A 26,233-nucleotide genomic window follows, 5' to 3' on the forward strand; every position below is an offset into this window, starting at 1 on the left:
GGTGGAAAAACTGAGGCATTGGGTCTAACTTTTTCCATTTATTTTATCTCATGTGTTATTAATAATATATATTAAATGGGAAACGGGGAGGAGGCGGAAATTTTTTTCAACAACTAAAAAAAACAAACAAACAAACAAACAAAAATATATATATTAAGCACAGAGTTTAAGGATGCAGATCAGTAATACAGGTCTTGAGTTCAATCCCCAACAGTGCAAAAACCATACAATAAAATAATAATAAGCAGTTGAAGTACCCTACATATGTCCTCTTATTTATTTTGATAATGCTTTTTTGAGAATGATATATAATTATTTCCATGTTTTGTTTTGCTTTGTTTGTTCGTTTCAGTAGGGTCTTGAGTAGCCCAGTCTGACCTCCACATTCCTGATCCTCCTGCCTCCGCCTCCAGAGTGCTGGAGTGCCAAGCTTGTACCACCACGCCCATCTCACGCGTCCACATTATCAGAGAGGTTTAACTAGCTTAAGGTCCTCCAGCTCATTAGTGGGCAAACATTCAAATCCAAGCACAACCGCTCTAGGATACAACTTTACAAGCCTCCGCCACCTCCTAATACAGGGCACTCCCACTAGGCACAGCTTGGATTCACAGTACCTTCACACCAACTGCCCTGACGATATCAATGCTTCAGGAGAAGGGCATACTCAGGCTGCTCACCTGGCCACGCCGAGTCTCACAGCTGTGCAGGTAACTCAGATGGTACACCTTCATGATCAGATTCACGAAGTTGAGGTACTTGAGAAGAATCTACAGATTCAAACAGCAGATGAGACAGAGAAATCCTTCCTCTGGCCGCTTCCGCCACCAGCAAATGTCTGACCATCGTTAACACTTGCACAGAAGCAATTTGCACAGCTGAACCACGAGTGGCCGCACGAATGGGAACTCACCATGCTTGCTGATTTATTGAGAGTGTATTAATGAAAATAGCTAGTATTTATTGAACTTGGTGGCCCAATGTTAAGTCACTGGTGTATGTTACCCAATCATTACAAGTCACTCTGAGGTAGATACAAATAAAAAAAAATAGGTTCAGAGAAGATAAGTGATTTGTCCAAATAAAACAATAAGATTCTGGAAGATCCAGAACAAATACCACTCATTCCTAACTTCAAAATCCAATGTCTGGACAGTCATATTCCCCTGCCTCCCTCAGAGATGAGCATCTGGACCCCGACCCCTCTCTCTTTTAGTTTTTGAGACAGGGTCTGCCTAATATATAGCATGCAATGCCCTAAAACCCACGATACAGCCCAGGCTATACAATTATAATTATAGCTGTGCACCACCAAATTGTGACAATACTCCTGCCCCAGCTTCTCAATACCGGAATTACAGACATGGGCTGACATACTTGGCTTGTCCTCCTGATATTTATATATATATGGGGGAACTAAAGCCAAACCAAATGGCAAGGTTAGGGAATTCCATGAGCAGGAGGAATGGGCTAGCATGGTGTCCTCAGCAGTATCTCAAGCAGTCTTACCTCTTCGTCTCTCTTGGTGAAGTGGGGTCCGTCTATCTTATTCACAGCCATGATTACGGCTACCACGTCCTTCCCATTCATGATGGGGGAAGCCAGGATGTTCTTGGTCTGATACTCCGTGAGTTCATCCACAAAGTTACAGAAATGCTCATCCTGAGAGAAGGCAGAGGCAAGCAAATGACCACAAGGACGGGGGAGCATCTCAGAGCCCCTGCTGTTCATCTGTTCCCCTTTGGCAAGGGCAGAACAACTTGAGGTGACCATGTACACCTCCAGCATCCATCAAAAGAAGAAGGCCTGAGAGGCCGCCCAGCAAGGGCCACGGAGGACAAACACTTCAGGGCAGCGAAGCCCAAGGTGGAAACTTAAAATGGGAACCATGAGGGAGTTAGGGGCATAACCATGAAGATGCCAGTGGGCGTTGCACATGGCACTCCATCTCATCCTTTCATCTTCATCTTCCCAGCAGCCTGAGAGAGAGGGACCAACAGCCCACCTCACAGAAAGGGGATCCGCAACTCAAAGTTAACACAGCTTGGGAGCTGCCCTGCTCACATAAACCCCAGTGAAGTTACACTGGGGTCCACTCATTGGACCAAAGGCTTTGTTATTTTCAGCCCCCACTCCCACCCAGTCTTTTATTTATTTGGGCACAGTCTCCCCATATATTCCATGCCAACCTTGAACTCTCGTCCTTCTGCTTCAGCCTCCCACAGGTGCTGATGTTTTCAAAAAACAAAAACTTTGTTATTTTCAGCCCCCACTCCCACCCAGTCTTTTATTTATTTGGGCACAGTCTCCCCATATATTCCATGCCAACCTTGAACTCTCGTCCTTCTGCTTCAGCCTCCCACAGGTGCTGATGTTTTCACCTTTCATAACAAGCTGATTACAGTTTACGTGACCATTTCTTTTTTGTTTGTTTGTTTTTGTTTTCCGAGACAAGATTTTTCTTTGTCGCTTTGTTGTCTGCCCTGGAGTTAGCTCTTGTAGACCAGGTTGGCCTCAAAGGCACAGAGATCCTCCTGCCTCTGCCTCCCAGTTGCTGAGATTAAAGGTGTGCGCCACCACTGCCAGCTTTACATGGCCATTTCAGAGGCCATCACCATCCCAGAACTCTATGAAAGCGCCACTACATGTCAGGCCTGTACCAAGTGGCTAAGACTAAAGCTTCCCACTGAGGAGTCCCTAACTGTAATTCTGACTGACATCTTGATTAGGTCGAGAAGTTCCTAGGAGACTAGTGAAGCAAACCTCTGGGCGTGTCTGTGAGGGACCTTCCAGAGAGGATCACTGAAGTGGGCTTACGTGCCGGTGGCACCATCCCATAGGCTGGAGGGCCAGCTAGAGTAAGCTATGGAGTGGGGAAAGTCAACCTGGGACATCACCATTCCCTGCTCCATGGCCTCCATATGAACTGCCCTGTCCCTTCACACCTTCCCCATGCTGGACTCCTAGCCCCAAACCATGAGCCAAAGCAATCTTTCTTTCCTTCAAGTAAAAACATTATTTATTGTTATTATGGGAGAGGCATGATGTTTATAGTGAGGGACCAGTGCTCGGGTGGCAATCAGGAGAGCTTGTGGAGTAATTTCTCTTTCCACCTTTACTTGACTTCTGAGGATCACACTCGAGTTGCTCCTGAGCCATCCCAATGGCCTCCTTCTGTAGTTTCTATCAGGTAATTTGGTCACAGCAGCACAAGAGAAGTTAACGGAGTGATACAGACCCTAAGGGCTTAGCTGAAAACTGCAGACCTCAGAGGTGCACACACCCTGACTCCCAACCCCTGAAGGCAGCCTGACAGGGCTTTGGCCAGAAAGGGGAGACAGAGGCTGGATTGTCTAGAGTCAGGAGAATCGGCTTTTCTGTCTCTGACACCATGGTAAATTTCCTGACTTCCCCGACCATGGGACATGAGCCAGCACAAATATGTCCCGTGTGTGCTGTTCTGAGAAGGGCGATTCCGCTGCACAGCCGATCCATCGACTGTCTCTAGAACCGAGGCAACAGAATTTTCCCTACCGCTCGTATTCCGGGTGGGATGCCCTGCATTTAGGGATTTCCCTCTGGACAGAGTGAGATTAAACGAATAGGCAGTGGCAGAAGGTCAGCGAAGTTGGCACAAACGGGTGAAGGGTAAAGGAATTAAGATTAAGCCAGTCATGCTCCACTTGTATTAGTGGTTGAGGATTAATTAGAACAAGCTGGGAGAGAGCAACAGCTCAGGGGTTTTCTGCGTCATTCTTGGCGGACACGGCTGAGTGCCTGAACTGTTCAGGGCCGGGCATGCTCACATTCGTTTCAGTCAGTTCAGCTATGCAATACTTACCTTCGTCCAGGGAAGCCAGTACCTGGGCCTCATCTACCTCCGAGACACATGTCTCTAAATGTACCAGCACCCTCTTTTTTAATGGGCTAGTCACTTTTCTCATTACTATATTCAAATACCTGACAAATACAACTTGGTGGAGAAAGGCTTATCTTGGCTCCCAGTCTGAGGGGGTACAGTCTACCCTGTCCCGGAAGGTGTGCTTATGGGAACACAAGCAACCGATCACATTGCAGCAAGCCGCGAGGAACAGAAGGCAACACTCTGTTTGCTGTCTCCCTTTTATACTGTCTGGAACTTTGGCCCATGGAAATGATGCTGCCCACAGTTAGGGCTGTGCCTTCCACTTCAGTTAATCTGACCACAATACTCGCTGGGTGGTGGTGGTGCGCGCCTTTAGTCCCAGCACTTGGGAGGGAAAAGCAGGTGGATCTCTGTGAGTTTGAAGCCAGCCTGGTCTACAGAGCAAGTTCCAGGATAGGCTCCAAAGCTACAGAGAAACCCTGTCTGGAAAAACCATAAAAAAAAAAGAAAAGAAAAGAAAAGAAAAGAAAAGAAAAGAAAAGAAAAGAAAGACAATAGTCCCTCACCAACAGGCCCAGAGGTCTGTCTCTGAGGTGAGTCAAAGTCCAAGTTGACTCTATTTTATTAACGATCACTGAGTTCTCAGCCAGGGAACTCTTCACAAACACTCCAGCCCCAGTGCCTGGAGTCGACCTATAGTTATACCATAATAAATAGCAAGCAACCACAACATAGGCCTTCAGTGAACCAGACGCAGATGATTTTGGAGGCATTTCCACTCAAACCATTTATTTTAATGTGTGTGTGTGTGTGTGTGTGTGTGTGTGTGTGTGTGTGTGTTGTATGCATGGGACTGAGGTGGAGGCCAGAGGGGGACATCTGCCTTGCTTCTTGCTTCCTTGAGTCAGGTCTCCTATTGAACATGAAGCTGGTCAGTTTGGCTAGACTGGCTGGCCACTGCACACTAGGGATTTGCCTGTCTCTGTCTCCCAGTGCTGAGGTTGTAGGCACAGATAGCCATACCTGACTGTTGTGTGTCTGTGTGTGGATTTGAACTCAAGCCTTCACATTTATACAGCGAGTTCTCTTACCTACTGAGTCATCTCCTCAGTCCCAAACCATTGGCTTTAAAGCCCAGGCACAAGAGACATGGCTGAGGAAGGCCCAGGGTCACCATCCATTCACTCAGGATTGACAAAATGCTTTCTGTTTGAGGCACTGCTGTGACCCCTGGGGCTACAGCAGAGAGCAACAGATTTCTATCCTGGTAAAACAGTCAGTTAAATAGAGGAGAAAGAAAAAAAATAAGAAAACGGTTCAGCATTCTCCCGGCAGCCTGAGATGATGTGCTCTGAAGGTAACAAACCAGAAATACCTTAGCGGTGAGGGGAGGGGTGGCAGCCTGAAGCTGTTTGGGTTTGAACGGGAGTCTGGAAGCCTTCTCTGGAGACACAGTACTGAGCTGGAAGCCCAGGGCAGAGGAGTGCATTCATTCTAAGGAGGGGCATAATGACTGCAAAGTCCAGGAGGTGGGAATGGGCTTGGAAGACTTGAAGAAAAGAAAGATATATGCATCTGAAGCCTGGACCCATGGTAACATCACTAACTTACTGAATAATAGCAATGTGCTATGCTCAGAGCCAGACGACTTACATACATAATAGAATTAAGTCACATCGGCCCTGCCAAACAGAGCTACAGTGCTCTCCCTTCTCATTCATGGACTAGTCTCAACAGATACAGGAAAATTGAAATAACTCTCTGAACCTGCTGGATATCAACAACAACAGAAGCAGGATGCCAGGTTAAATCTGAATTTCAAGTAGATGATAATTAATTTTACTTGTAAGCATGCCTTAAATGCTGCATGGGACATACTTATGAGAATATTACTCTTTGTTTACTTAAATTCAAAACTTAGCCTATCATCTTCCATTTTATTTGGCTTGCTTATCCTGTCTTTTAAGAACAAGAGCAGAAGGATGAGCAGGGATTTGCCAGGGATGCAGAAGTGTAGGAGAACCCTGGGAAACTTAGCTTGTGGTTTCACGTTCCAACAATGCAGTTATTGCAACCAGTCTTACACATTTTAGAACAATGAAGGCTCAAAATACAACTTTATAGAGGTTCAGAGACAACTTAGAGCCCAGTCTTCTCTCCGCCATCTTCTTTCTCCACTCAACCTCTAGTAACTGTTAGTAAGATCACGTCCATCCCAGAGCCTGACATTGAATGAGATTTCCCAAGTAGAGCAAGCAAGCAACTTGCCAAAGCTGAACACTCAGGACTTCCTGGTCTTAACTGAACTTTCAAGCAGGCCTGAGTCACTCACAGCCAGGGACGCTGCCCCTGGACTCAAGGGCTTCTGGAAGCATATGGGTGTGGCTGCGAGGCTGAACTTTCAGAGCTGAACAGAAAATAATAACAGATCAGCACGGAGGTTCATCACCCTTTCAGGCCTGGGTCTTCTGGAATCAGAGGACCTTCTCAAATCCTCAGTTCCACAACACCAAGGCCTACACAGGGCTCAGCGCTTGTAGAGACTAAAAGACTCTAAAAGGAAAATTCCAGAAAGGCAAGGTTAGAATATTTTCCATACTCTACAGTAGTGGAATGGATCTGTTATTTAGGATAGATCATTACTAACAGTAATGGAACTGAAACAAGGAACAGAGACTGCCCATGTAGGCCTTGTTCCAGGAGGCTGGCAAAATAGCTCAGTGGGTAATACACATATCCTACAAGTCCGGGCCCAGAATTTAGAGCCCCAGAATCAGTGTATAAGCCAGGTAGTCATGGCAACCCACCTGTAATCTCAGTATGTAGGAGGCAGAAACAGGGTGCTATCAATGGTTTATAAATTAAATAGTGAGCCCAAGCAGACTAAATATTTGCCAAGGCTACGTTCTTAGGAAGTGACAATATTTGCACCCAGCTCTGATCTCAAGGCATAAGGTCATAACTCTTGAAATATGGTTGGAAATAATCTTTCTTAAACAGCACTCCATCCTATGACCTCACTCTACAGATAAAGAGACGTGTGGCGTAGCAGAGGGTTAAGAGCCTGGGCTCAAGGCCAGAAAAGCTGAGTTTAGGTTCCACCTGAACTTTACATCTGTGTCACCCTGAGCAAGAGTTTCCATGTCAGCATCTGTTGGCACAAGATAGTGAGAGTCATTGCCCAAGATTGCGTCTTCATAGTCTTGGGAGAATGTCCCAGAGTTTGGAGGGAAGTGAAAGGAGGCACACTGCATCCAGCAAGACTCCCCCCAAAACCCTAGTCCTGGATACCAAGTAGACATGCAAGGAGACATTAACCCCATGACGGTAGACTAGCTCCCACACAACTGGTGTCTGTATCCCAGGCTGGCCTGAGACTCGACTCTGTAATTCATGCTATCTTAGAACTCTCAGTGACTCTCTAAACTGCTGGATTTTTTTAGTAAAACAACCAGGTAATCACTGTTTGATGGCCCCTTTGAATTCTTATGCCAGATTGGGCTAATGCTTTGGTGACCTTGGGCAAACCCCCTCCCAAGACCTCCAGATCCTGTTGGATGAGACGTGTGTGTGTGTGTGTGTGTGTGTGTGTGTGTGTGTGCACATCTCAGTGATTTAGCTAGGTTATCTAGTCATTAAACCTCAGATTCTGCCTGTCTTTATCTCCCCAGATCTGGGATTACACGTTTATGCCAGAGTGGTTGGCTTCTTTGATTTTTTTTAATGTGGGTTCTAGGAGTTGAACTTTGGTTCTCATGTTTGCCCAGCAAGCACCTTGCTGAATAGGTTATTTTCCAGTCCTTCCTCTTCCCCTGTTAACCTTAAGACTATTTATCTGAAATAAATACAGAAGCAAGGCGAAGACAAAGTCACAAAATGTCCAGGAGGCCAGGCATGTGGCGCATGGAAGCAAGAGAATCTCTGTGAGTTCAAGGCTATCCTGGTCTACAAAGCAAGTTCCAGGCCAGCCAGGGCCACACAGCAAGACCCTGTTTCAAAATAACCAAACAAATAAAAGTAATACAAAACGTCCAGGGAAAATGGTTAAATTGGTTTTGTTTTGCTTTTTTTAAAACAGGGTTTTTCTGTGGCTTTGAAGCCTGTCCTGGAACTAGCCATTGTAGACCAGGCTGGCCTCGAACTCTCAGGGATCTGCCTACCTCTGCCTCCCAAGTGCTGGGATTAAAATGTGCACCACTACCACTCAGCCTGGATTTTTTGGGATGGCTGGTATACTAGAAAATGAAGCCCCTGGCATCTAAGGATTAGTTTTCCGTGAGCAAATGGGAAATCCCTGCAAAATCCCTGTCCTTTAGGCCGTGTTTATTAACCACTTGCTTTGTGCCTGACCTTGTACAGGATCCCAGGATAAATACCAAATAAAGAAGGTCCTTCTTGATGCTAGCGCTCACCTTGATGAATCACTTCAGGAAGGGGACAGCTATGACAGAGGGTGTTCCCAAGGAAGTGACTGTTGAGCTGAGACCTGAAGGGTAAGTGGAGTTGACTTGGGCAGGAGACCAAGCGGACCTGCTTTAGAGCTGTCCAAGTTAATAACCAGCAGGGAAATCGGGTGGCTCGTGGGGATCTTAGTCAGAACTGTCAGTAAATTTCCACAAGCTGCAGGGTTTGGTTGGCTTGTTTTGATTTGGGTTTTTGAGGCAGACTCTCTGTAGCCCAGGTGACTGAACCTTGTAGTTCACTTAGGCTTAGATCTCTCACAGACCCTCTAGGCTTCTGGATTTTTAGAACGATCAGGTAATTACTGTTAGCATTTTCAGTAATGGGGCGATCGTCTGTCTCCTGCTATAAAATCTGAAGAAAAACATTCCGTTAGTGATGCTTCTGTGAGGATGTGAAACCCAATCTAATTGTGAAGCCATAGCAGACTACCAGGCATGGTGGCTCGCATCTGATCCTGTCACTTGGGGAGCTGAGACAAGAGGATTGCCAAGAATTTGAGGTCGTCTTGGGCTACCCCAGGGACTTCTAGGCCACCATGGGATGCCAAATGAGTCAGTCACTCAATCTGTCTGTCTGTCTCTCTCTCTCTCTCCTTCCTTCCCCAGAGTATAGTAAACACAATTTAACAAACCCTCTAATAAACATATGGGGAGGGATTAAATAAGTCAAAATGGAAGGGCATTTCTGTAAAATATTTGTGGGTTTGTATGATTTTCAAAAAAAAATTTATTTCTTCAAATACACCATCTTTCCAGAAAGCAAAGACAGACTGAGGAGTGGTCTCAGCTGGGACTGGAGAGACAGAACCACAGCAGCGTACACGAGACGCCTGGAAAACACTGCGTATGAACTACTAGATGATTGTGTTATGTGGGCGCTGTGCTCCCCGAATTCCACCACTGTACTGAGGATATGGAAGAAATGTCCTGTCCTGGAGATACAGAATGAAGGCTGTATGGGCAAAAGGGCATGCCTGAAGCTTCCTTCTAACAGGTCACAGAAACAGAGGGAGAAGCCAACACGACAAGATGCTAATAACTGGTGAATATGACTGAAAAGCACGCAGTTCTTTGTAGTATTTCAAACTCCTGCTAGTTTTGAATATTCCTTTTTTCTAAATAAAAAGTTCTAATAAATTGTCAATAAATAATAAGATTGACAATAAATAGAGGACAATTTCATGTCATGACTCGCCCAGGCTTGGTGGCCAGCAGCGACTCAGCCCACTTGGACCCTTGAACCCCAGAGAGCTGTGTACCCCCAGAGCCTCTCATACAAGGAGAGCATACCTCCTCTGTGTTGGGGACATTGGCGATCTTTTTGGAGTGTGCGACATGGCCCACCACACCCATGTCCAGAGGAAAGACAATCTCGGAGTCAGGCATCACCAAGCAGTCCTCCAGGACGGCATCCTTGTGGACATTGAAGAGCCTGGTGGCTAGCTCGGCGATGCCATTGCGGGTCCTGTACATGAACAGGCTCATGCAGTCAGCCTGCAGTAGGAAGCAGAGCTTCTTCATGACGTTGAATGTGCTTTTCTCAGCCTGTAGGTTCTCCTGAAAGTCCCGCAGCAGGTCAAAGATGATTTCACTCTCCTCCACGCTGTTCACCGTGTGGTAGTTGCTGAAGTCCACCGCTGCCTCCTTGGCCCCCAGGAGGTCTGAGATGACCTTCCCCCGGTAGTGGTAATTATAGTATTGCTTGGCAAAGCCAATGTTTGAGTCCAGGAACTGCTCTACCTCCTCTGCTGTCACCTCACCCATGGTTGGGACTACCTCTTGCTGCTCCCAAGGAGGGGTTCAGGCTCAGGCCTTTCCAGAGCTGTTTCCCAGCAAATTGAATTCAATGTGCCCCGTGTCAGTCTGGACCTCTCTGGGCCTTGTCTGTAAATCTCACTGAGAAGGCCACACGGGAGTCGGAGCAAGCAGAGAGATTAAGTCATTAATACTTCCTAAGAATAAAAATTATGAGGCTCAGCATGTTCCAGATGCCAGTGGGCTCTGGGAGAGAGAACAGGAGTGCCTCCTTTTCATCCTGGTCCGATAAGGGCTTAGAGAAGACATTCAAGTGCACAGCACTTGAGGATGTCAGAGGCAGCTTGGGAACAGCCTACTACCTACCCATAAATGTGTCCTCTCTGCCCCCTGTGGCTTTCTTTGGACCTGTAACACCCGCTCCTGACAATTACTGTTTAGGAGATTGGTTTGGCTTCTTGGTCAATCAGAAGAGCTAACCAGAGTATCTATAGTCCTCCATGCTGGAATGGTTAGAGCTTTGACACAGCCACCTGCGAGCCTCCCTACCTGTTCCCCCAACCCAAACCTGTGATAAAATGCCCTGACAAATCGCAACTTGGGGGGGAAAAGGGTGTATTTAAGTTCACAGCTTTAGGCTACAGTTCATCTCTTGCAGGGGTCGGGGGTCATAACAGCAGGAGCCTGAGACAGCTGATCACATCACATCCACAATCAAGAGCAGAGAGAATGAATGCAGGCACGTCCTCTTGCTCGCTTGTGCTTGGCGCAACTTACCCATTCTTCTATACAGTTCAGAACCCCCGCCTAGGAAATAGTGTTGCCCTAAGCAGGCTGTCTTCTACATCAATTACCTTAATTAAGGCAACCCTCAATCCTTCATTGAGACTGTCTTCCCAGGTGCCTCTAGGTTGTGTCGATTTGACAGTTAAAGCTAGCCACCCACACTCATTCCCTCTTTCCCTAACCCTCCCAAGTGTGGGACTTCCATTGCCATGGCTGCTCCAGGCTGCTTGTATTGTACACAGGTATATCATGGTCTAACCAGCTCTTGGCTTGATTTCATGATTTCTGCACACAAGGCTTTCTTGGGTTTGTATTTCAATGGTTTCTAATTTTAGTATTCTAAAGGCCCTTGTAAAAAATAACACACCTCCCATAGTTTTATTATAAATATTACATATATTCTCTGTAGAAAATAATGCAAAAAGGACAATTAAAAGCACACGTGGTTCTACTGCTCAGAGGTAACCTCTAGTTCACAACTGGTCCTTCCAGAGAGACTGACTTTTGAAAGTCTATTTCCTTTCAACTTGATCTTTTTTCCTGGTTCCTCAATGTGCTTTTTCTGACTCTAGCCTGTACCTCCTTGGGTCGTTCATCAGAAATGAACACCGCAGTCTGTGGGCTATCAACTCCAGAGACTCTAGACACTCCAGCATCCTTTTTGATGTGCCTCTTCTGCACAAAAGGAGATGCATGCGCTCTTTCTGCGCAAACCTTACCTTAGGTTCCATGACAGCCCTGTGCTGTGAGCAGTGCCTTGTAAATGCTGTGGAATGCCTGATTGTAAGCAGTAGCTGGCCCTTTGAACTTTGTAAAGGGACTTTATTGTCAAGTGAATTATGTCCTCCCTTGTAAAGTGTAATAAACTCTTGGGGGCATTGGACCCATTTAGTACTATGTACAAAGGTACCCCTCTCCACCCAATGGAAAACCATGACTTCTGCATGGGTTAGTGCTGCAGAATTCTCAGTTCAGCACATTTGTGATTTTCATCTGTATCACCATGTGTGACGGTAGTTCATTCTTTCTTGTGGCTCCTCAGAATTCTCTTAGTGGGATGAACAAGTCACAATTTATTTATATATTATTTTGAAAGGGGGGGAAGGGTGTCTTTTACCCTGACAGTCCACATGACTGTCTGATCTTTTCTAAGCCAGACGCCTTTCCCAGTTTTACTCAGTCTGCAGACTGTCACGCTTTAGAATCACCCATCGTCTCTTGTTCTCTTAGCCCAGAAAAGTTCACCACCTTCCCTTGTTCCTGCCCATCTTCCCATTCTATTTCCTTTGCTGTGTTTATTCTTTCCAGAAAATCTCTTGGTTCCCCCTTTGTTCTCCTCTATGTCTTCCTCCACTGGACTGGGAGCTTCATGAGGGCAGGGACCTATCATTGTCTCCTAAGCCTTCTTCCAGGGCTGTCTGGCACGTCCTTGGGGTACAGCATTGTTTTGTTTTTATTTATAAGTTTTAAATGTTCTTGACTGCTGACCCTTTTGAAATATAGGAAGACAAAAAAGAAAATTAAAGATGAAATTTTTTTCATGCTTTAAGGTTTTTGAAATACTTGCATATGCCAGATTAACGTGGTTTTCCCATCTTTGTCAGCTGTCATGAACATCTTTCAAAGGTACTTCTCATCCACTGTAATACTACAGAGTATTCCTCTGTGTTGTGGCACCATCTTCGACAGCAAGGGCTCCTCACTTTGGCCCCATTGACATCTTGAGTCCAATAGTTCTTCGTTGTAGGAGTTTGTCCTATACCCTAAAGATACTTATCACAGTCTCCACCCACTAAATGCCAGAGAAGTCCCTTGAAGTTGCGATAATTAAGAAGAATGTAGACATTTTCCTGTGCCCTCTGAGAGGTAAACGAGTCTCCATAGTTAGATATTTTGGTTTCTTTTAAAAATATTTATTTTTACTTTTGTTGATTGTGTGTGTCTGCATGCATGTCCGTGCATGTGGGTGCCGGTGCCCACAGAGGCCAGAAGAGGGCGTTGGATCACATGGAGTTAGACTTACAAACAGTTGTGAACCCCTGATGTGGGTGCTGAGACTCGAACTCTGGTCCTTGACAAGAGCAGCAAGCGCTCTTAACTACTGAACCGTTTCTCTAGCCCCTATAGTTCAGGGTCTGATTTTTCTAGTACTACAAAAGTTGAGTCAGTATCTTTTTTTTTTTTTTTTTTTTTTTTTTTTTGCAAAAATACCTGTAAATAAAATTCTAGTCCCAAGAACTTGTAGATATCTAAGGATCGGAATAAATAGGACTTTCCCCTAAGGCTATAGCCCAGTGAACAAAAGGTATTTCCACCTCTGCACCAGCCTGTTGCCTATTCACCTGATATGAATAGTTCTACAGAATCTGGCCCTCATAGTCCTTCTAAAATCTTTTATTATAGATACTGATTTTGCAGGCCAGTGGATATGAACATACCATGGTGTCTGTGTGGAGGTCGGAAGATAATCTGTGAGAGTCAGCTCTCTCCTTCCACCATGTGGGTCCTGGAGACTGAAATCAGGTCATCAGTCTTGACTGTAAGTGCCTTTACCCGCTGAGCCATCTTGCTGGCCCCTTTTGTTGTTTTCCACAGCTTCCGTGCACATACTCTGAGGTCCGTTCTAATATTTTTTTTCATCCATTTGGGGCTTTGCATTTTATTCTTGCTGCTCCCCACCAACCCTGTCCCTTTTACTCAGCTTAAGTGCCACAGCCTCCAAGGACTGTTCTTTGATGTCCCAATACATTATTTTTCTATTTGGGACCCCCCCCCAACACATTGATTTTATTCCTTTTAAAGGGAATTTCTACACAGGCTGTGCTATATCTGCACATCTGTACTTTCATACAGTTCAGCTCCTTGAGCACAAGAGTAAAATTCTGCTCAATCAATCAGGTGTTCATTTTATTTCTTGAAATAATCTTTGGTGCTTTGCCCAGGTTAAACACAAGAGACCATCCTTAGCTTCCTGAGTACCTAAAACTACGGATGTGTATTTTGGCTTTAAACTAGATCTAAAAGAGTATCCCAAAGAGGCCCAGCCAGTCCAGGGCATTTCCTATAGTGTGACACTAAGTTTGGTTCTGATTATGAATATTGGCCTTGTTTTATAGGATGATATACTTTTGCCACCTTTTTCAATGTACCAGAATGAGCAAAGCAAGGCTGTTGAAGAAACGTGGTCTTCGGTGGCAGCATGAGATAGTGGATACTTTAGAAGGTAGGGTTGGAAGATATCTAGGTCATGAGGCCTCCACTCTGCTGAAAAGATAGTGTTGTTGCTAGAATGGTCAACTTATGGGGCTCTTCAGCTGTTCTGAAGATGGAATGTTACAAGCAAGCCTACTGGATTTGGTTCTCAGTTTTTAGCACACAAAAATGACTGTTGAACTTGCCTAAAGGTGAGATGGTCCTTTGGGGTTCCTGCTTCATGAAAAAGTATGCCAGACTTTCTGCAGGACACAGAAGAAAGTGACTGACAAACTGCCAATATAGGTAAAACAGTCTTTCAAATTTCCTGCTTCATGGAAAAGTCTGCCAGATACTATGGGCCTGTAACTAAAGATGCATGCTCCAGCGTTACAGAACTTTTGGTGACTTTCCAGGCAGCGAGATGTCTCTGTCAATTCTAGAGTTTTGGAAGTTGTTTACCATGCACTTCCAGTTTACTTAGGTAATATTATATCCTTCTGGGGTCTTTGATGGAGTTGAAGGCAGATAGCTATAGATATAGTTTTCCTTAGTTAGGATAAAGGATAAATTAGATATAAAAATTAGACTCACGAAGAAATATTGTAACCGTTATTCTTGCTTGATACCTGTTTTATTATATGTAATTTTACTATGTTAAAGTTAAAACCTTCCTTTTTATTTAGACAGAAAAGGGGAAATGATTGGGATTCCCCTCTGTATGCTGTGAATGTGTTTTATTAGTACTGGTTAATAAAGAAGCTGCTTTGACCTATGGCAGGGCAGAATATAGCAAGATAGGAAATCCAAGCAGAGACAAAGGAGGAAAGAAGGCAGAGTCAAGCAAACACCATGTAGCCGCCCAAGATGCAAGAGGTAACAAACCACGAGCCTCGTGGTGAAATATAAAATAACAGAAATGGCTTAATTTAAGATGTAAGAGTTAGTTAATAAGAAGCCTGAGTTAGCAGGCCAAGCAGTGTTGTAATTAATATAGTTTCTATGTGATTATTTGGGTCTGGGTGGCTAGCAAACCAAATCAGAGTCTCAGCTTACACACAACAGCTCAAGTCCCTTCACACCCGTCACCACTTCAACCAAGTGTCCAGCAGGAGATACCATCTAACGTGAGCCAAGCAAATGTCAGAATAGCGTTCCTAGACCTCCAGGAGTGTGAGCTCCATAAACCTCCGTGTGTGTGTGTGTGTGTGTGTGTGTGTGTGTATGCATGTGTGTGATGTGTGGCTGTGCATGTGTGTGCACAGGTGCACATGTCCATGCCTGCACCCATGAAGCCCAAAAGTTAGTGTTGGGTCTCTATCACTCTCCACTTTACTTTTTTGCTTGTTTGTTTGAGGCAGAGCCTCGCTATGTAGCTCTGGTTGGCCTGGGACTCGCTTTGTAGACCAGTCTGGCCTTGAACTCACAGAGATCCTGCTTGCCTCTGAGCACTGGGATTAAAAGCATGCCACTATGTCCAGCTAACTTTACTTTAAAAGAGAGAGAGAGAGAGAGAGAGAGAGAGAGAGAGAGAGAGAGAGAGAGAGACTTGTTCATTTATTTATCTAATGTGTAGGTTCCCCCCCCCCTCTAACCTTTTGAATGTGTACTGTGTGTGCAGGTGCCTATAGAGACCAAAAGAGGGCAGCAAAGCCCAGGGAGCTGGAGTACAAGCAGTTGGGAGCTGTGTGGTGTGGGGTGCTGGGACCTGATCCCAGATCTTCTGTGAGAACAGCAAATGCTCTTAAGCCATCTCTCCAGACCCTCCACCTTCTTTTTCGAACTGGGGTCTCTCACTGAACCTGGAGCTCACTGATTGGCAAGACTGGATAGCCACTGAGCATCTGAGATCCTCCTATTCCTGCCCCTTTTCTCAGACTACACCACCCCCAGTGCTGGAATTACAAGTAACATGCTGTTTTGTATTGTTATTATGTGCGTACTGAGGATCCAAACTCATATTTTCCAAGCACCTTATCCCCTGAGCCATCTCCCCAGCTCCAAACTTCTTAACAAATTATCCAAATGCACAGGGCAGTTGATGGTGCACACCTTTAATCCCAGCACTCGGGAGGCAGAGGCAGGTGGATCTCTGAGTTTGAGGACAGCCTGATCTATAGAGAGAGAGCTCCAATACAGCCAAGGCTACCCAGAGAAAACCTGTCTCAAAAAAAAAAGCAATACAAAACAAACAAACAAACAAAAATCCAAATTACTCAAATGAACTGATGTTTGCAATAGGTTGTTCTTTAAATGTCTCTGGTTTCAGATAATAGGGAAAACACTGGAAATGCAGTGCTTTGGAAACAAGGACTTCTAAAACCATAAAGGAAAGCTTTTTTGTGTAATTCACTCAAAAATTCACTAAAAAAATTAAAGTGCTCCCAGGAAGAGGAAAATCAGGTTATAAGCCCAACATCACTCATCCTGTGACTTTGAGGAAGTCCACCTTGGCCAAGTCTTCAATTTCATTATCATCAAACAAAGGAGTTGATTTATCTCTAACCTGCAAGTCCCAAGGTTCCAAGTGAGTTCAGTGTGAGGGCAAACTGACCAGGAACAGTTAATCCCTCCATTCCTAGCCCATAGCCTTGCTAAAGGAGCCTTCTGAAATAATAGCGGCGGCGTTTATTTAGAATGACCCCTACTCCCCAACCAGACTTCTCAGATAAAAAAAAAAACACACACACACAAAACGGAAACCTTAGCTGACCCAAACCACAGGTGACTAAAGTAATTTCTAAAATGAGACATGATGTGTGTAACATGAATTTCACCATTTGAAACATGCCATCTTCAGCACTTGGGAGGCAGAGGCAGGAGGGATCACTTATGAGTTAGAGACTGGTCTGGTCTACAAAGTGAGTTCCAAGCCAGCTAGGGCTACACAGTGAGAACCTGTCTCAATCATAGTCATAATCATAACAATCATCACTATCATAATGATGATGATGTACCATCTGATACAATTCCTACCTGTGCAGCCATTGCCACCAATCTCCTGTGTGCCTAAAGTCGCTCCCAGATCTCCTCCCTGCTCACACCCAGGCAAACACTGACCTACTTCATTTTCTTTCCTGTATATTTCCTAGGACATGAATTGTGCAATGTGTGGCTTTTGTGTTGGACTTTTTCTTTCATTTTCTTCCTTTCTTTCATTTACTTATCTGTTTATTCATTCATTTATTGTTGAGGAAGAGTCTCCTGTAGCCCAAGCTACAGGAATTGATGTAGAAAAGGAAGACTTTAACTCCTGATCTTCCTGCTTCCACCTCCCAAGCAGTTGGGATTGTAGGTTGCACTCACACCCAGTATAACTTCTTCCAGTTAGCATAATATATTCAAGGTCTCCATCGGCTCTTGGTTCCTTTTTATGTACGGTTACACCACAATTTGCCTACTCATTCACCAGACTGAACGTTTTAGTTGTTCCCACTTGTGGGCTATATGCTTAGTTGTTTTTTCTCACTGCTCTGACCAATTGCCTGGCAAAGAGCAACTTACATGGGGCAGGAGGGTGGAGACTGTGAGGGTCTATCCTGGCGGGGAAGCACGGCAGCACAAGTGTGGGGCAGCTGGTCACATTGTGTTCCCAGGCAGGAAAACAGACGCAAATGCTGGTGTTTGGCTGGATTTCTCCTTTCTGTTCAGTTCAGAACCCTGGATCAGGGAGTGGAACCCTGGCTCAGGGAGTGGTGTTGCCCACCTAGAAGGTGGAGCTCCCCTGCTCAATTAGACGTTTCTACAATCACCCTCAAACAGACGTATCCAGAGGTGACTAAATCCCGCCGACTGTCAAGATTAGCCATCATAGCTGTTGTGAACAATTGTGTACAGTGTTTTTATGGACATGTCTTCAATCATCTTGAACATATTCAGGAGTGGAACCACTGCAGGTGATTTTAAGATTCCAAGTTTTAGAGTAAAGAAGATGAAATCAAAGGAAGGAACAGGGACCACACAAGGAAATACACAGGGCTAGGAGAGGTGTTTGTGGGTGTAATGGTCTGTTCTGTCCCTTTAAGAGACAAGGCCGCCCTCCCCCACCCATTGCTGAGGCAGACAGATCTTCCTCTTCCAGTCTGAGTCCTTTCTTTTCTGTCTCTTTCCCCCCCCCATTTTGGTTCTCTCTCTCTCTCTGTCTCTCTCTCTCTCTCTCTCTCTCTCTCTCTCTCTCTCTCTCTCTCTCTCTCTCTCTCTCTCTCTCTCTCTCTCTCTTTCTCTCTCTGCCTTTCTCTGTTCTTACCCCTTTTCCCCTTCCATAACCCCCTAAATAAATGTCCAGCCTCACTCTGCATGGCATGCCTATCCATCTTGGTCTCTCATTCGCCATATGGCTCCCTGCCTGGGATGGCTGCCTTCGCGACCCACTGTGGTCTTGGGACCCACTGTTCACTACCACCACTCATGGGCCTGCAGCGTTTCTGCTGCTGCACCCCTTGGGGAACTGCAGAATTTTTATTTTAAACCATAACAGTGGGAAACTGAAGGGATGGGAGCGGTGAGGAACAAAATCATTTTGGAAAGACCGGGACTCTGAAATCCGAGGTCTGATTGAACAAAAACGGGCTGGTCAGCATATTAATGGTCACCACACATTGCAGTGCTGGGTGAAAGGTTTTCCACAGACAAGGGTGAAGAGGCTGGGGGTGTCTGACCAAGAGAAATCTCTGAAGATCTGTCGGGAGGGTGCCAGCTAGTTCAGAAAGGTTCCTGAGAGCAGGGTGATCTACTAAGACAAAGGTATAAGTTACTATAATCAAAAGGAGAAAACTGGGTGTGGTGTGCGTAGCAGTAATTCCAGAACTCAAGGGGCTAAAGAAGGAAGATTGCTATTTAAGGCCAGCCTGGGCTACATAGGAAACTTTGAGGCCAGTTACAAGCTATACAGTAAGACTCTGTCTCAAAAAATAGAAAATGAGACAGAAGGAGGCTAGGCCTGGTGCTGCACGCCTGCTATCCCAGGACTTGGGAGGCTGAGACAGGGAAATGAGAAGAAAATCTGTCATATGTTGCACCAATTACTTAAAATCATTTTATGTGGCTACTGTGAGGGATTAAATGAGTAATGTTTTATTACTCTATAATATAATACAAAGTCGTGAATGTGAACATTAAGCTGAATCATGAAACTGACAGAAATTTTATTTCCACACACAAATGGCAATGCGTTTAATTTGATGGTAGTTATTCAGTTATTCTTCATTTATTTTATTTTAACTATAAAATACTTGGCTCATCATATGGGTAGTAAGCTCCATGCCGTTGGTACCAACTTCTACTTAGTCATGGTTCTAGTACTGTGAAGACACACCATGGCCAAGGCAACTCTTACAAAAAATAAAAGCATTCGATTGAGGTTCGTTTACAGTTTCAGAGGGTCAGTCCATTATCATTATGGCAGGGAGCATGGCGGCATTTAGGCAGGCACTGGAGCCTGGGTCATCTCTGTCACTGTGATTCTGTAGGAATCAACCTACAGGACATATTGCTGTCATTAGGTGCTGCTTTAGCCCTCATTTCCTGATGGAAGGAAGACCTTTCTCTCCTAGGCTTGCCAACCTCCACCTCCTCCGAAAGCCACAGAGGCCAGTTTCCCTGACAGAATGGCTTCTTTAGAACTGCTGGATAACCTTGCAGGACTCCACCCTCATTTTACATACATCTTGGCTCACCTGCATACTTTATTTATTCTTACCCTTGACCTAGAGTTGGTGTCAGTTCCTGTCTGGCTACCTATTGACTATTCTTATTCAGTTAGATGGATTTCCTGTTGAGTTCGGAAGATCCTTTCTGGTTTTGGTTGACGAACTAACCTGGGGTCATGGGTAAACCTTGTCAACGTTTGCCCTTATCTTTACCTTGCTTCATGTTTTTACCCTTTAGGCTCAAATTTGATATGGGATTCCCCTCTGTATGCTGTGAATACCATTGGATAATAAAGGAATGCTTTGGGCCTATAGCAGAGCTGTAGGGGAACAGAGCTAGGTGGGGAAAACTAAACTGAATTCTGGGAGAAAGGAGGAAGAGTCAGGAAGAAGCCATGGAGCTGCCACCATAGATAGACACACTGAAATTTTGCTGGTAGGCCACAACCTCGTGGTGATGCTCAGATTAATGGAGATGGTTCAATTAAGATGTAAGAGAGAGCCAATAAGAAGCTAGAGTTAATGGGCCAATCAGTAATTTAATTAATATGGTTTTTGTGTGGTTATTTCGGGTCTGAGTTGCTGAAAGGCCAGGAAACAAACAAGTGGCCCTTCTAACAACAATTCTTTTTTTAAAACAGAATTCTGTATTGATTCTTTGGGAATTTCACATCATGCACCCCAATCCTGCTCTCCTTCCAGTCAGTTCATATCAACCCCTCACCCTTGCATCATTTTCCCCTAAGAACCCCCCAAAATCAATTAAAAAAAAAACAACACAAAAAACCCACCTCGCTCCTCTTCATTCATCCTAGTGGCACTGGGTGCTGCGGTGTGTCACACAGTGTACCCTTTATCCAATCAGCCCAACCCACAAAATGTTCATTGCAATGAGTCATTGGTCTGGTTCAAGTCCTCTGGCCTCTGGCACACCATCATCACTGGACCCTCATCAGAGAATTTTGTTTTAGCTTCTTTTCTATTTTATGTGCATGAATGTATTGCCTACATGTTTGGGTCCAGCGTTCACAAAGCTCAGAAGAGGGCTTCAGATTATCTGGAACTACAGTTAGGGACAGTTGTGAGCCCCCATGTAGGTGCTGGGAATTGAACCTGGGTCCTCTGCGAGAGCAACACATGCTCTAAACCACTGAGTCTTCTCTCCAGCTAGGCCCAAATTCTTAACAATGGGTTCTATAAACTTTTTTTAAAATTAGGAACTTTGGGTATATCATAGTCTGGTTTCTAGGACTGCATGCAACAAAATACTCAAGACTAGGACTTACAAAGAACAGAGGTTTATTTAGGTTAGGAGTTCTAAAATTTCACAAATCCAGTGTTGTGGTGAAGGCCATCATAGTTCCTGGCCATCATGGGAGTGGACAAGAACACATGGCATGGCAGGAAGCCAGAAGCTTTCAGGAGCTTAGCTAATTTGTTTCAGGTGATCTGTTGTTGCCTCAGTGTACCTCAAAAAATGACATTAACCCCTTTTATGAGGAACGTCCCGGTTATCTGTGTCCCACCTTCACCCCTTCAAGGTCCCACAACCTCAGCCCCACCACACTAATGGCCAGCGTTCCAGCACACGAAAAACGTTAATAGAAAATCAGGATCCGGGGGAGGGGGAGGGAAATGGGAGGCGGCGGTGGGGATGAGACAGTAATCTTTAATAAATAAACAAAGAAAGAAAGAAAGAAAGAAAGAAAGAAAGAAAGAAAGAAAGAAAGAAAGAAAATCAGGATCCTTCCGAAAGGTTCAGCCAAATCCCATGTTAAGTGCGGCTTTGACAATGGCATAGAAAGGCAGCAGGAGGGCACACACATTTAGGCGCAGAGCCAGAAAGAGTTCAGTTTGAACCCTGCTCCTTCAGTGAAAATGTTTTTCCCTTTGGGGAAATTATTTAAACTGCTGTATCAGTTTCCTTATTTGCAAATTATTGATAATGATATTTATTGATAGACCTGCTGGGAGGCTTACGCACTGACCAACTGACAGCTGGGTCTCAGGAAACATAGCTATTAAACTGGTAACACAGTCCAAGTACGAGGCAGGTTCATTTGCTTTTTGTTTCCGTGACAGAACAGCTCTGACCAAAAGGAACTTAGAGGAAGAAGGGGACTTATTTGGCTTCCACTTTCAGGTCAAAGTCGGCCCACCCTGCAGGAACTCAAGCAGAAACTGAAGCAGAAATGACAAGGAACACTGCTTCCAGGCGCCTGCTCAGGCTTTGCTTATCCTTCACAGCCCCACCTGCCTAGGAATGGTGCTGCCCATGGTGGGCTGGGCCCTTCCTCAGAAATTATCAGTCTAGACAATCTCTGCCAGAATAGCCACAGGCCAATCTGACCAAGGCAATGCTTCGCTTCATTTGAGGTCCCCACTTCCCAGTTGATTCTAAGTTGTATCAAATGGAAGGTAAAACTAATGAGAACAGGCAGTGACAGATGTGCCCATTTCTCCATTATTTCCTTGGAGGTAGGGTCTCATAACACAGCCCAGGCTATCTCTCGTCCATCTTCCAAACGCCATCGGGCCTGGTTCTCCTTCTCCTCCCTTCTCTCTTTGATTTTTTTTTTTTTTTGAGAAGGTCTCATATGCCTCAACCTCCTGTTACTATAGCTGTGCACTAGCATGCCTGGCTCCTTTTGTTTAAAGAAACTTTGTATTATCTTCTCTCTTTATAGAGCACATGAATACACATACAGGTACACTTTTATAACATAGGAAGCTGAAAAAATTGACAGGCAAATACAAACAACATAGCAGTTATCACTCAGAGACACGTCTTCCTTCTCTTCCTTTCTGCCTCTTTCTCCTCCAGCCCTTTTCTTTCTTTCTAAAAGTGTCCCTTCTATCCCAGGCTGGCTTCAAACTCTCTATATAGCTTAGAATTCTTTGACTTTGATTCTCCTGCCTCCAGTGCTGGGACTGCAGGCATGAGCCAACAAGCAGTGCTGGGGATTGAACCCAGGGCTTCGTGGGTACTAGGCAAGCACTCTATCAACTGAGCTACATCTCCAGTCCCTATCTTTCTTTCCCAAACATGCAATTAAACAAAAAACCTGATGTTGTATAACACATCCTTCTATGTTTGATAATATGTATATATATTCCTGCACCATGAAATATTTTAGCAGGTGATTTTTAATGGCTTCATTGACTTTCATTGGGTGGTTACGTCATAATTTATTTAACATATTTTCATTGGTTATTTGGGCTGCTTCATTTTGTGTGTGTGTTTTGTTTATAAACGTCTTAGTTTCATTTTCTGTGGTTGTGATGGAATTCCTGACAGAAGTGACTTAAAGGAGAAAGAGTTTATTTCGCTCACAAGTCCAAGCTGCAGTCTATCGTTATGGGGACCAAGGAGAAGAAAACTTAAAACAGTTAGTCCCATTACATTTATAGTCGAGAGTGCAGAGAGTGATAAATTAATGCATGCATGCTTGCTCAGCTCAGTTACACAGTCTAGATCTGCCTAGGGAAGGATATAACCCACAATGGGCAGATCTCCTCAACTCAATATATTTAATTAAGAAAACATTTCACAGACATGGCCAAAGCCGTGACTGCTACATGATCTACTTCATGTGGTTGATACTTAAAACTTACCATCACAGTGTCTTTATTTTACATAGGGTTTTACTACGTAGTTTAGGCTGACCTCAAATTCACTATCCCCATGTCTCTACTACCATTCAAGTGCTGGGGTTATGGGAATGTGCCACCATACCCTACTTTTTGTTGATGTTTTGTAGATTTTTCATTTTATGTGCATGAGTGTTTTGCCCGCACGCATGTGTATCATGTGCATGGCAGGTGCTCCTGGAGGTCAGAAGAGGACATGAGATCCCCTCGAACTGGAATTACAGATGGTTGTAAGCCATCATGTGGGTGCTGGAAACCAAATCCAGGTCCTATGAAAGAGCAGCCAGTACTCAACCGCTTAGCACCTCTCCAGCCTGTGTTTTTGATGAACACTTGTATAGTTAAATGTCTGTATATTTGATCGCTTTCTTATTTTCTTAACCAAACTTTTGACCAGAAAGAGAACAAGTCCATTTCTAATCTTTAAGACATTGTCTTGACTATCCATCAGAGTTTAAACAAATAATGCAAAAGTCAATATTTTATTGCCGAGATCACATTTCATTCTGAGTGTCCATTTCCCACAGGTCTTAGCCTGTGTTCTTGAAAGCAATCTGGACACTGTGCCTTGTGACTGCTTACTTTCTTTACCTAAATATTTATAACAAGGGATGTGTGCTCCTTCACACTGGGTGTGAGAATCACATTTCTCTTCTGTCTCCAAATCAAAGTTTATGTGTTCCAAGTGCCCACCCCACGGTGCTGGAAAGACATTCAATCCCAATTGTTATAACCAATAGCCTAACATCCGATCTTGTAAAAGTCTGCTTGGCTAGCCCCGTAGGAGCCTTCTGGCTATGACTATACTTGGCTACCACATGCATGTTTCTCATTCGAAATGACATGGCCCCCAAATGCACTGAATCTTCTCTCACCTGGAGCTCAGGAGCCTTGCTGTGCTTGGCCTTCATGACACAGGCGCCCCTTCCCTGGGGCACCAACAGCCACTGCGTAAGAGGCTCAGCTACCTCTCCAGTGAAGGAAAACCCCAAGGCCGTTCACTCAAAGCCTAGTTTTTGTCTCAATCTTAGAGAAGTTTCTTTAATTTTAAAAGTCTTGGATTTTGACTGGATAGCTGTTTTTTTTTTTTTTTCACTTAAGAGCAATTTCCTTCCAAGACTAGCCATGGGAATGACTGCTTTCTTGAGTCTGAGAAAGTTGCTTTCTACCCTGTATATAATAGCCCTGAATGGTCCTGAAAGACCACAACCCTTCTAGTGATTAGAGGTGAGGGGGCGGAGGAAAAAAAAATACCTGTGTTATATAAATAATCCTAGCAGAATAGGGATATATGTGTAACCCAGTACCCTGGCTTAGATGCCCAATACCAAAAAAGAAAAAATTAACCACTTATCTCTACTTTCTCTTTTAAAAGTTGCCCCAACAGAATCTAATGTATAGTCTCCACTGAGAACTGGTGAGGTAACATGAACATGGAAGGCCACAGAGGAAGCAGCTGTCGAGGGTGTCTCTAGAAGGGGCAAAACTGGATTGGTAAGAAAGAATGTGAGAGACACTTTCCCTGGAAACCCTTAGCTCAATTGGTTTTGGCTGGGAGTGACTCCAGGGCTTTATACATTCTAAGCACATGCTATCTACTGAACGACATCCTCAGATTCCCACTAGTTGTTTGAATTTAGCTTGACTCTGTGCCACTAATTTTTAAAAGCAATGAAACTGATTCTTTTCCCCAAAAAGTAAATATAGACGATTAGGAATAGGTCGTTAAATAGCAGGTCTGTCCGACATCAGTGGGCTTTAGAGTCAGTAGCCTGTCCCACCGGGGAAGAATGTGTGGCTAGGAAGGGCTGAGAGGGGGATCCTGACATGGTCCTTAACCCAAATGATTCTTTGCTTGCTCACAATGCCCCCAGCTAAGATACATCATAAGTTATACTCTTTGATGGAGCAGTTTAGGACAGAAAGATGGCTAATGCATGTGGCTCTCAGGCTGCTGCCCCAGCTCCCATGAACTGGAGACCAGCAAAAGGGAAAGTGCTCACTTTGGCTTAGGCAGGTTAAAGAGATCGAGGGGCTGTATAGCCAGCCTGCTGACCCATTTTTAAAACTGATCACCAGGCAGCTCAGCCGCAGTCAGGAAACTGGTTATCTTCCCCCGAGCCTGCTATTGTTCAGAACCGCTGGCACCAGCGAGGGGAAGACCAAAGTCCAGTTCCGCTGAATGTTTTGAGTAGGGAGATGCAACAGGAAGCAGCAGTGAGGAATGCCGAAATGGGAGAGCAAACCTAGGGCTTCTCTCTGGTATCTTCCCTGGCACTGGACACAGCTGAGAGTCCTTAGGTTTGGGCATCTGATAGCTTCCACTTCAAAAATTCATTTCTGGGTCACTACTACTTCTTGGTGGCATCATCCTGACAAATAATACCTTGATGAATACCAAGGTTCTCAATTTCGTCATCTGTAACAGAGGTTGACACAGACTGAAATAAAAAAAAAAAAGAAAGAAAGAAAGAAAGGAAAGAAGACAGACAATTGTCTTGAATTTGTCTAACCTTTATAGATTTCTGTTATGTTCAGGGATGAGAAGAGATGGAGGTTCTTATTCACTAATGTGATTCAAGAAAGTGGACTTTACCAGGCAGTGGTGGCACACATCTTTAACCCCAGCATTCAGGGGGCAGAAGCAGGCAGATCTCTGTGAGTTAACGGACAGCCTGTTCTACAGAGTGAGTTCTAGGACAGCCAGGGCTACACAAAGAAATCCTGTCTCAAAAATCAAAGAGAGGGAGGGAGGGAAGAAGAGGGCTTTGCACTCAGGTGTGACAGGGTTAAACACATCCTGTCACTTACTGGCTGTAGGCCCACAGTAACTCACGTTTCAGTCATATTTCCTCACTACACAAAGAGAATCA

The 26,233-nt window shown here is 44.7% G+C and overlaps 1 protein-coding gene across 2 annotated transcripts in view; it reads right to left on the reverse strand.

The window, feature by feature from the left end:
* Positions 1 to 10,092, reverse strand: part of Pde6a (phosphodiesterase 6A) — a 63,280-nt gene extending 53,188 nt beyond the window's left edge. The window contains exons 1-3 of one of the 2 annotated variants that reach the window (XM_050158033.1): positions 9,619 to 10,092; positions 1,510 to 1,662; positions 681 to 770 (exon numbers count right to left, since the gene is read on the reverse strand). In XM_050158033.1, the coding sequence (XP_050013990.1) occupies positions 681 to 770; positions 1,510 to 1,662; positions 9,619 to 10,092 (717 nt within the window). The remainder of the gene's footprint in view (positions 1 to 680; positions 771 to 1,509; positions 1,663 to 9,618) is intronic. The other variant, XM_050158034.1, reaches the window with a different exon arrangement.
* Between the last annotated feature and the right edge of the window lie 16,141 nt (positions 10,093 to 26,233).

Source organism: Alexandromys fortis, unplaced genomic scaffold (genome assembly GCF_014885135.2).
Source record: "Alexandromys fortis isolate MF-2015 unplaced genomic scaffold, M_Fortis_MF-2015_v1.1 scaffold_94, whole genome shotgun sequence".
NCBI lineage: Eukaryota > Metazoa > Chordata > Mammalia > Rodentia > Cricetidae > Alexandromys > Alexandromys fortis.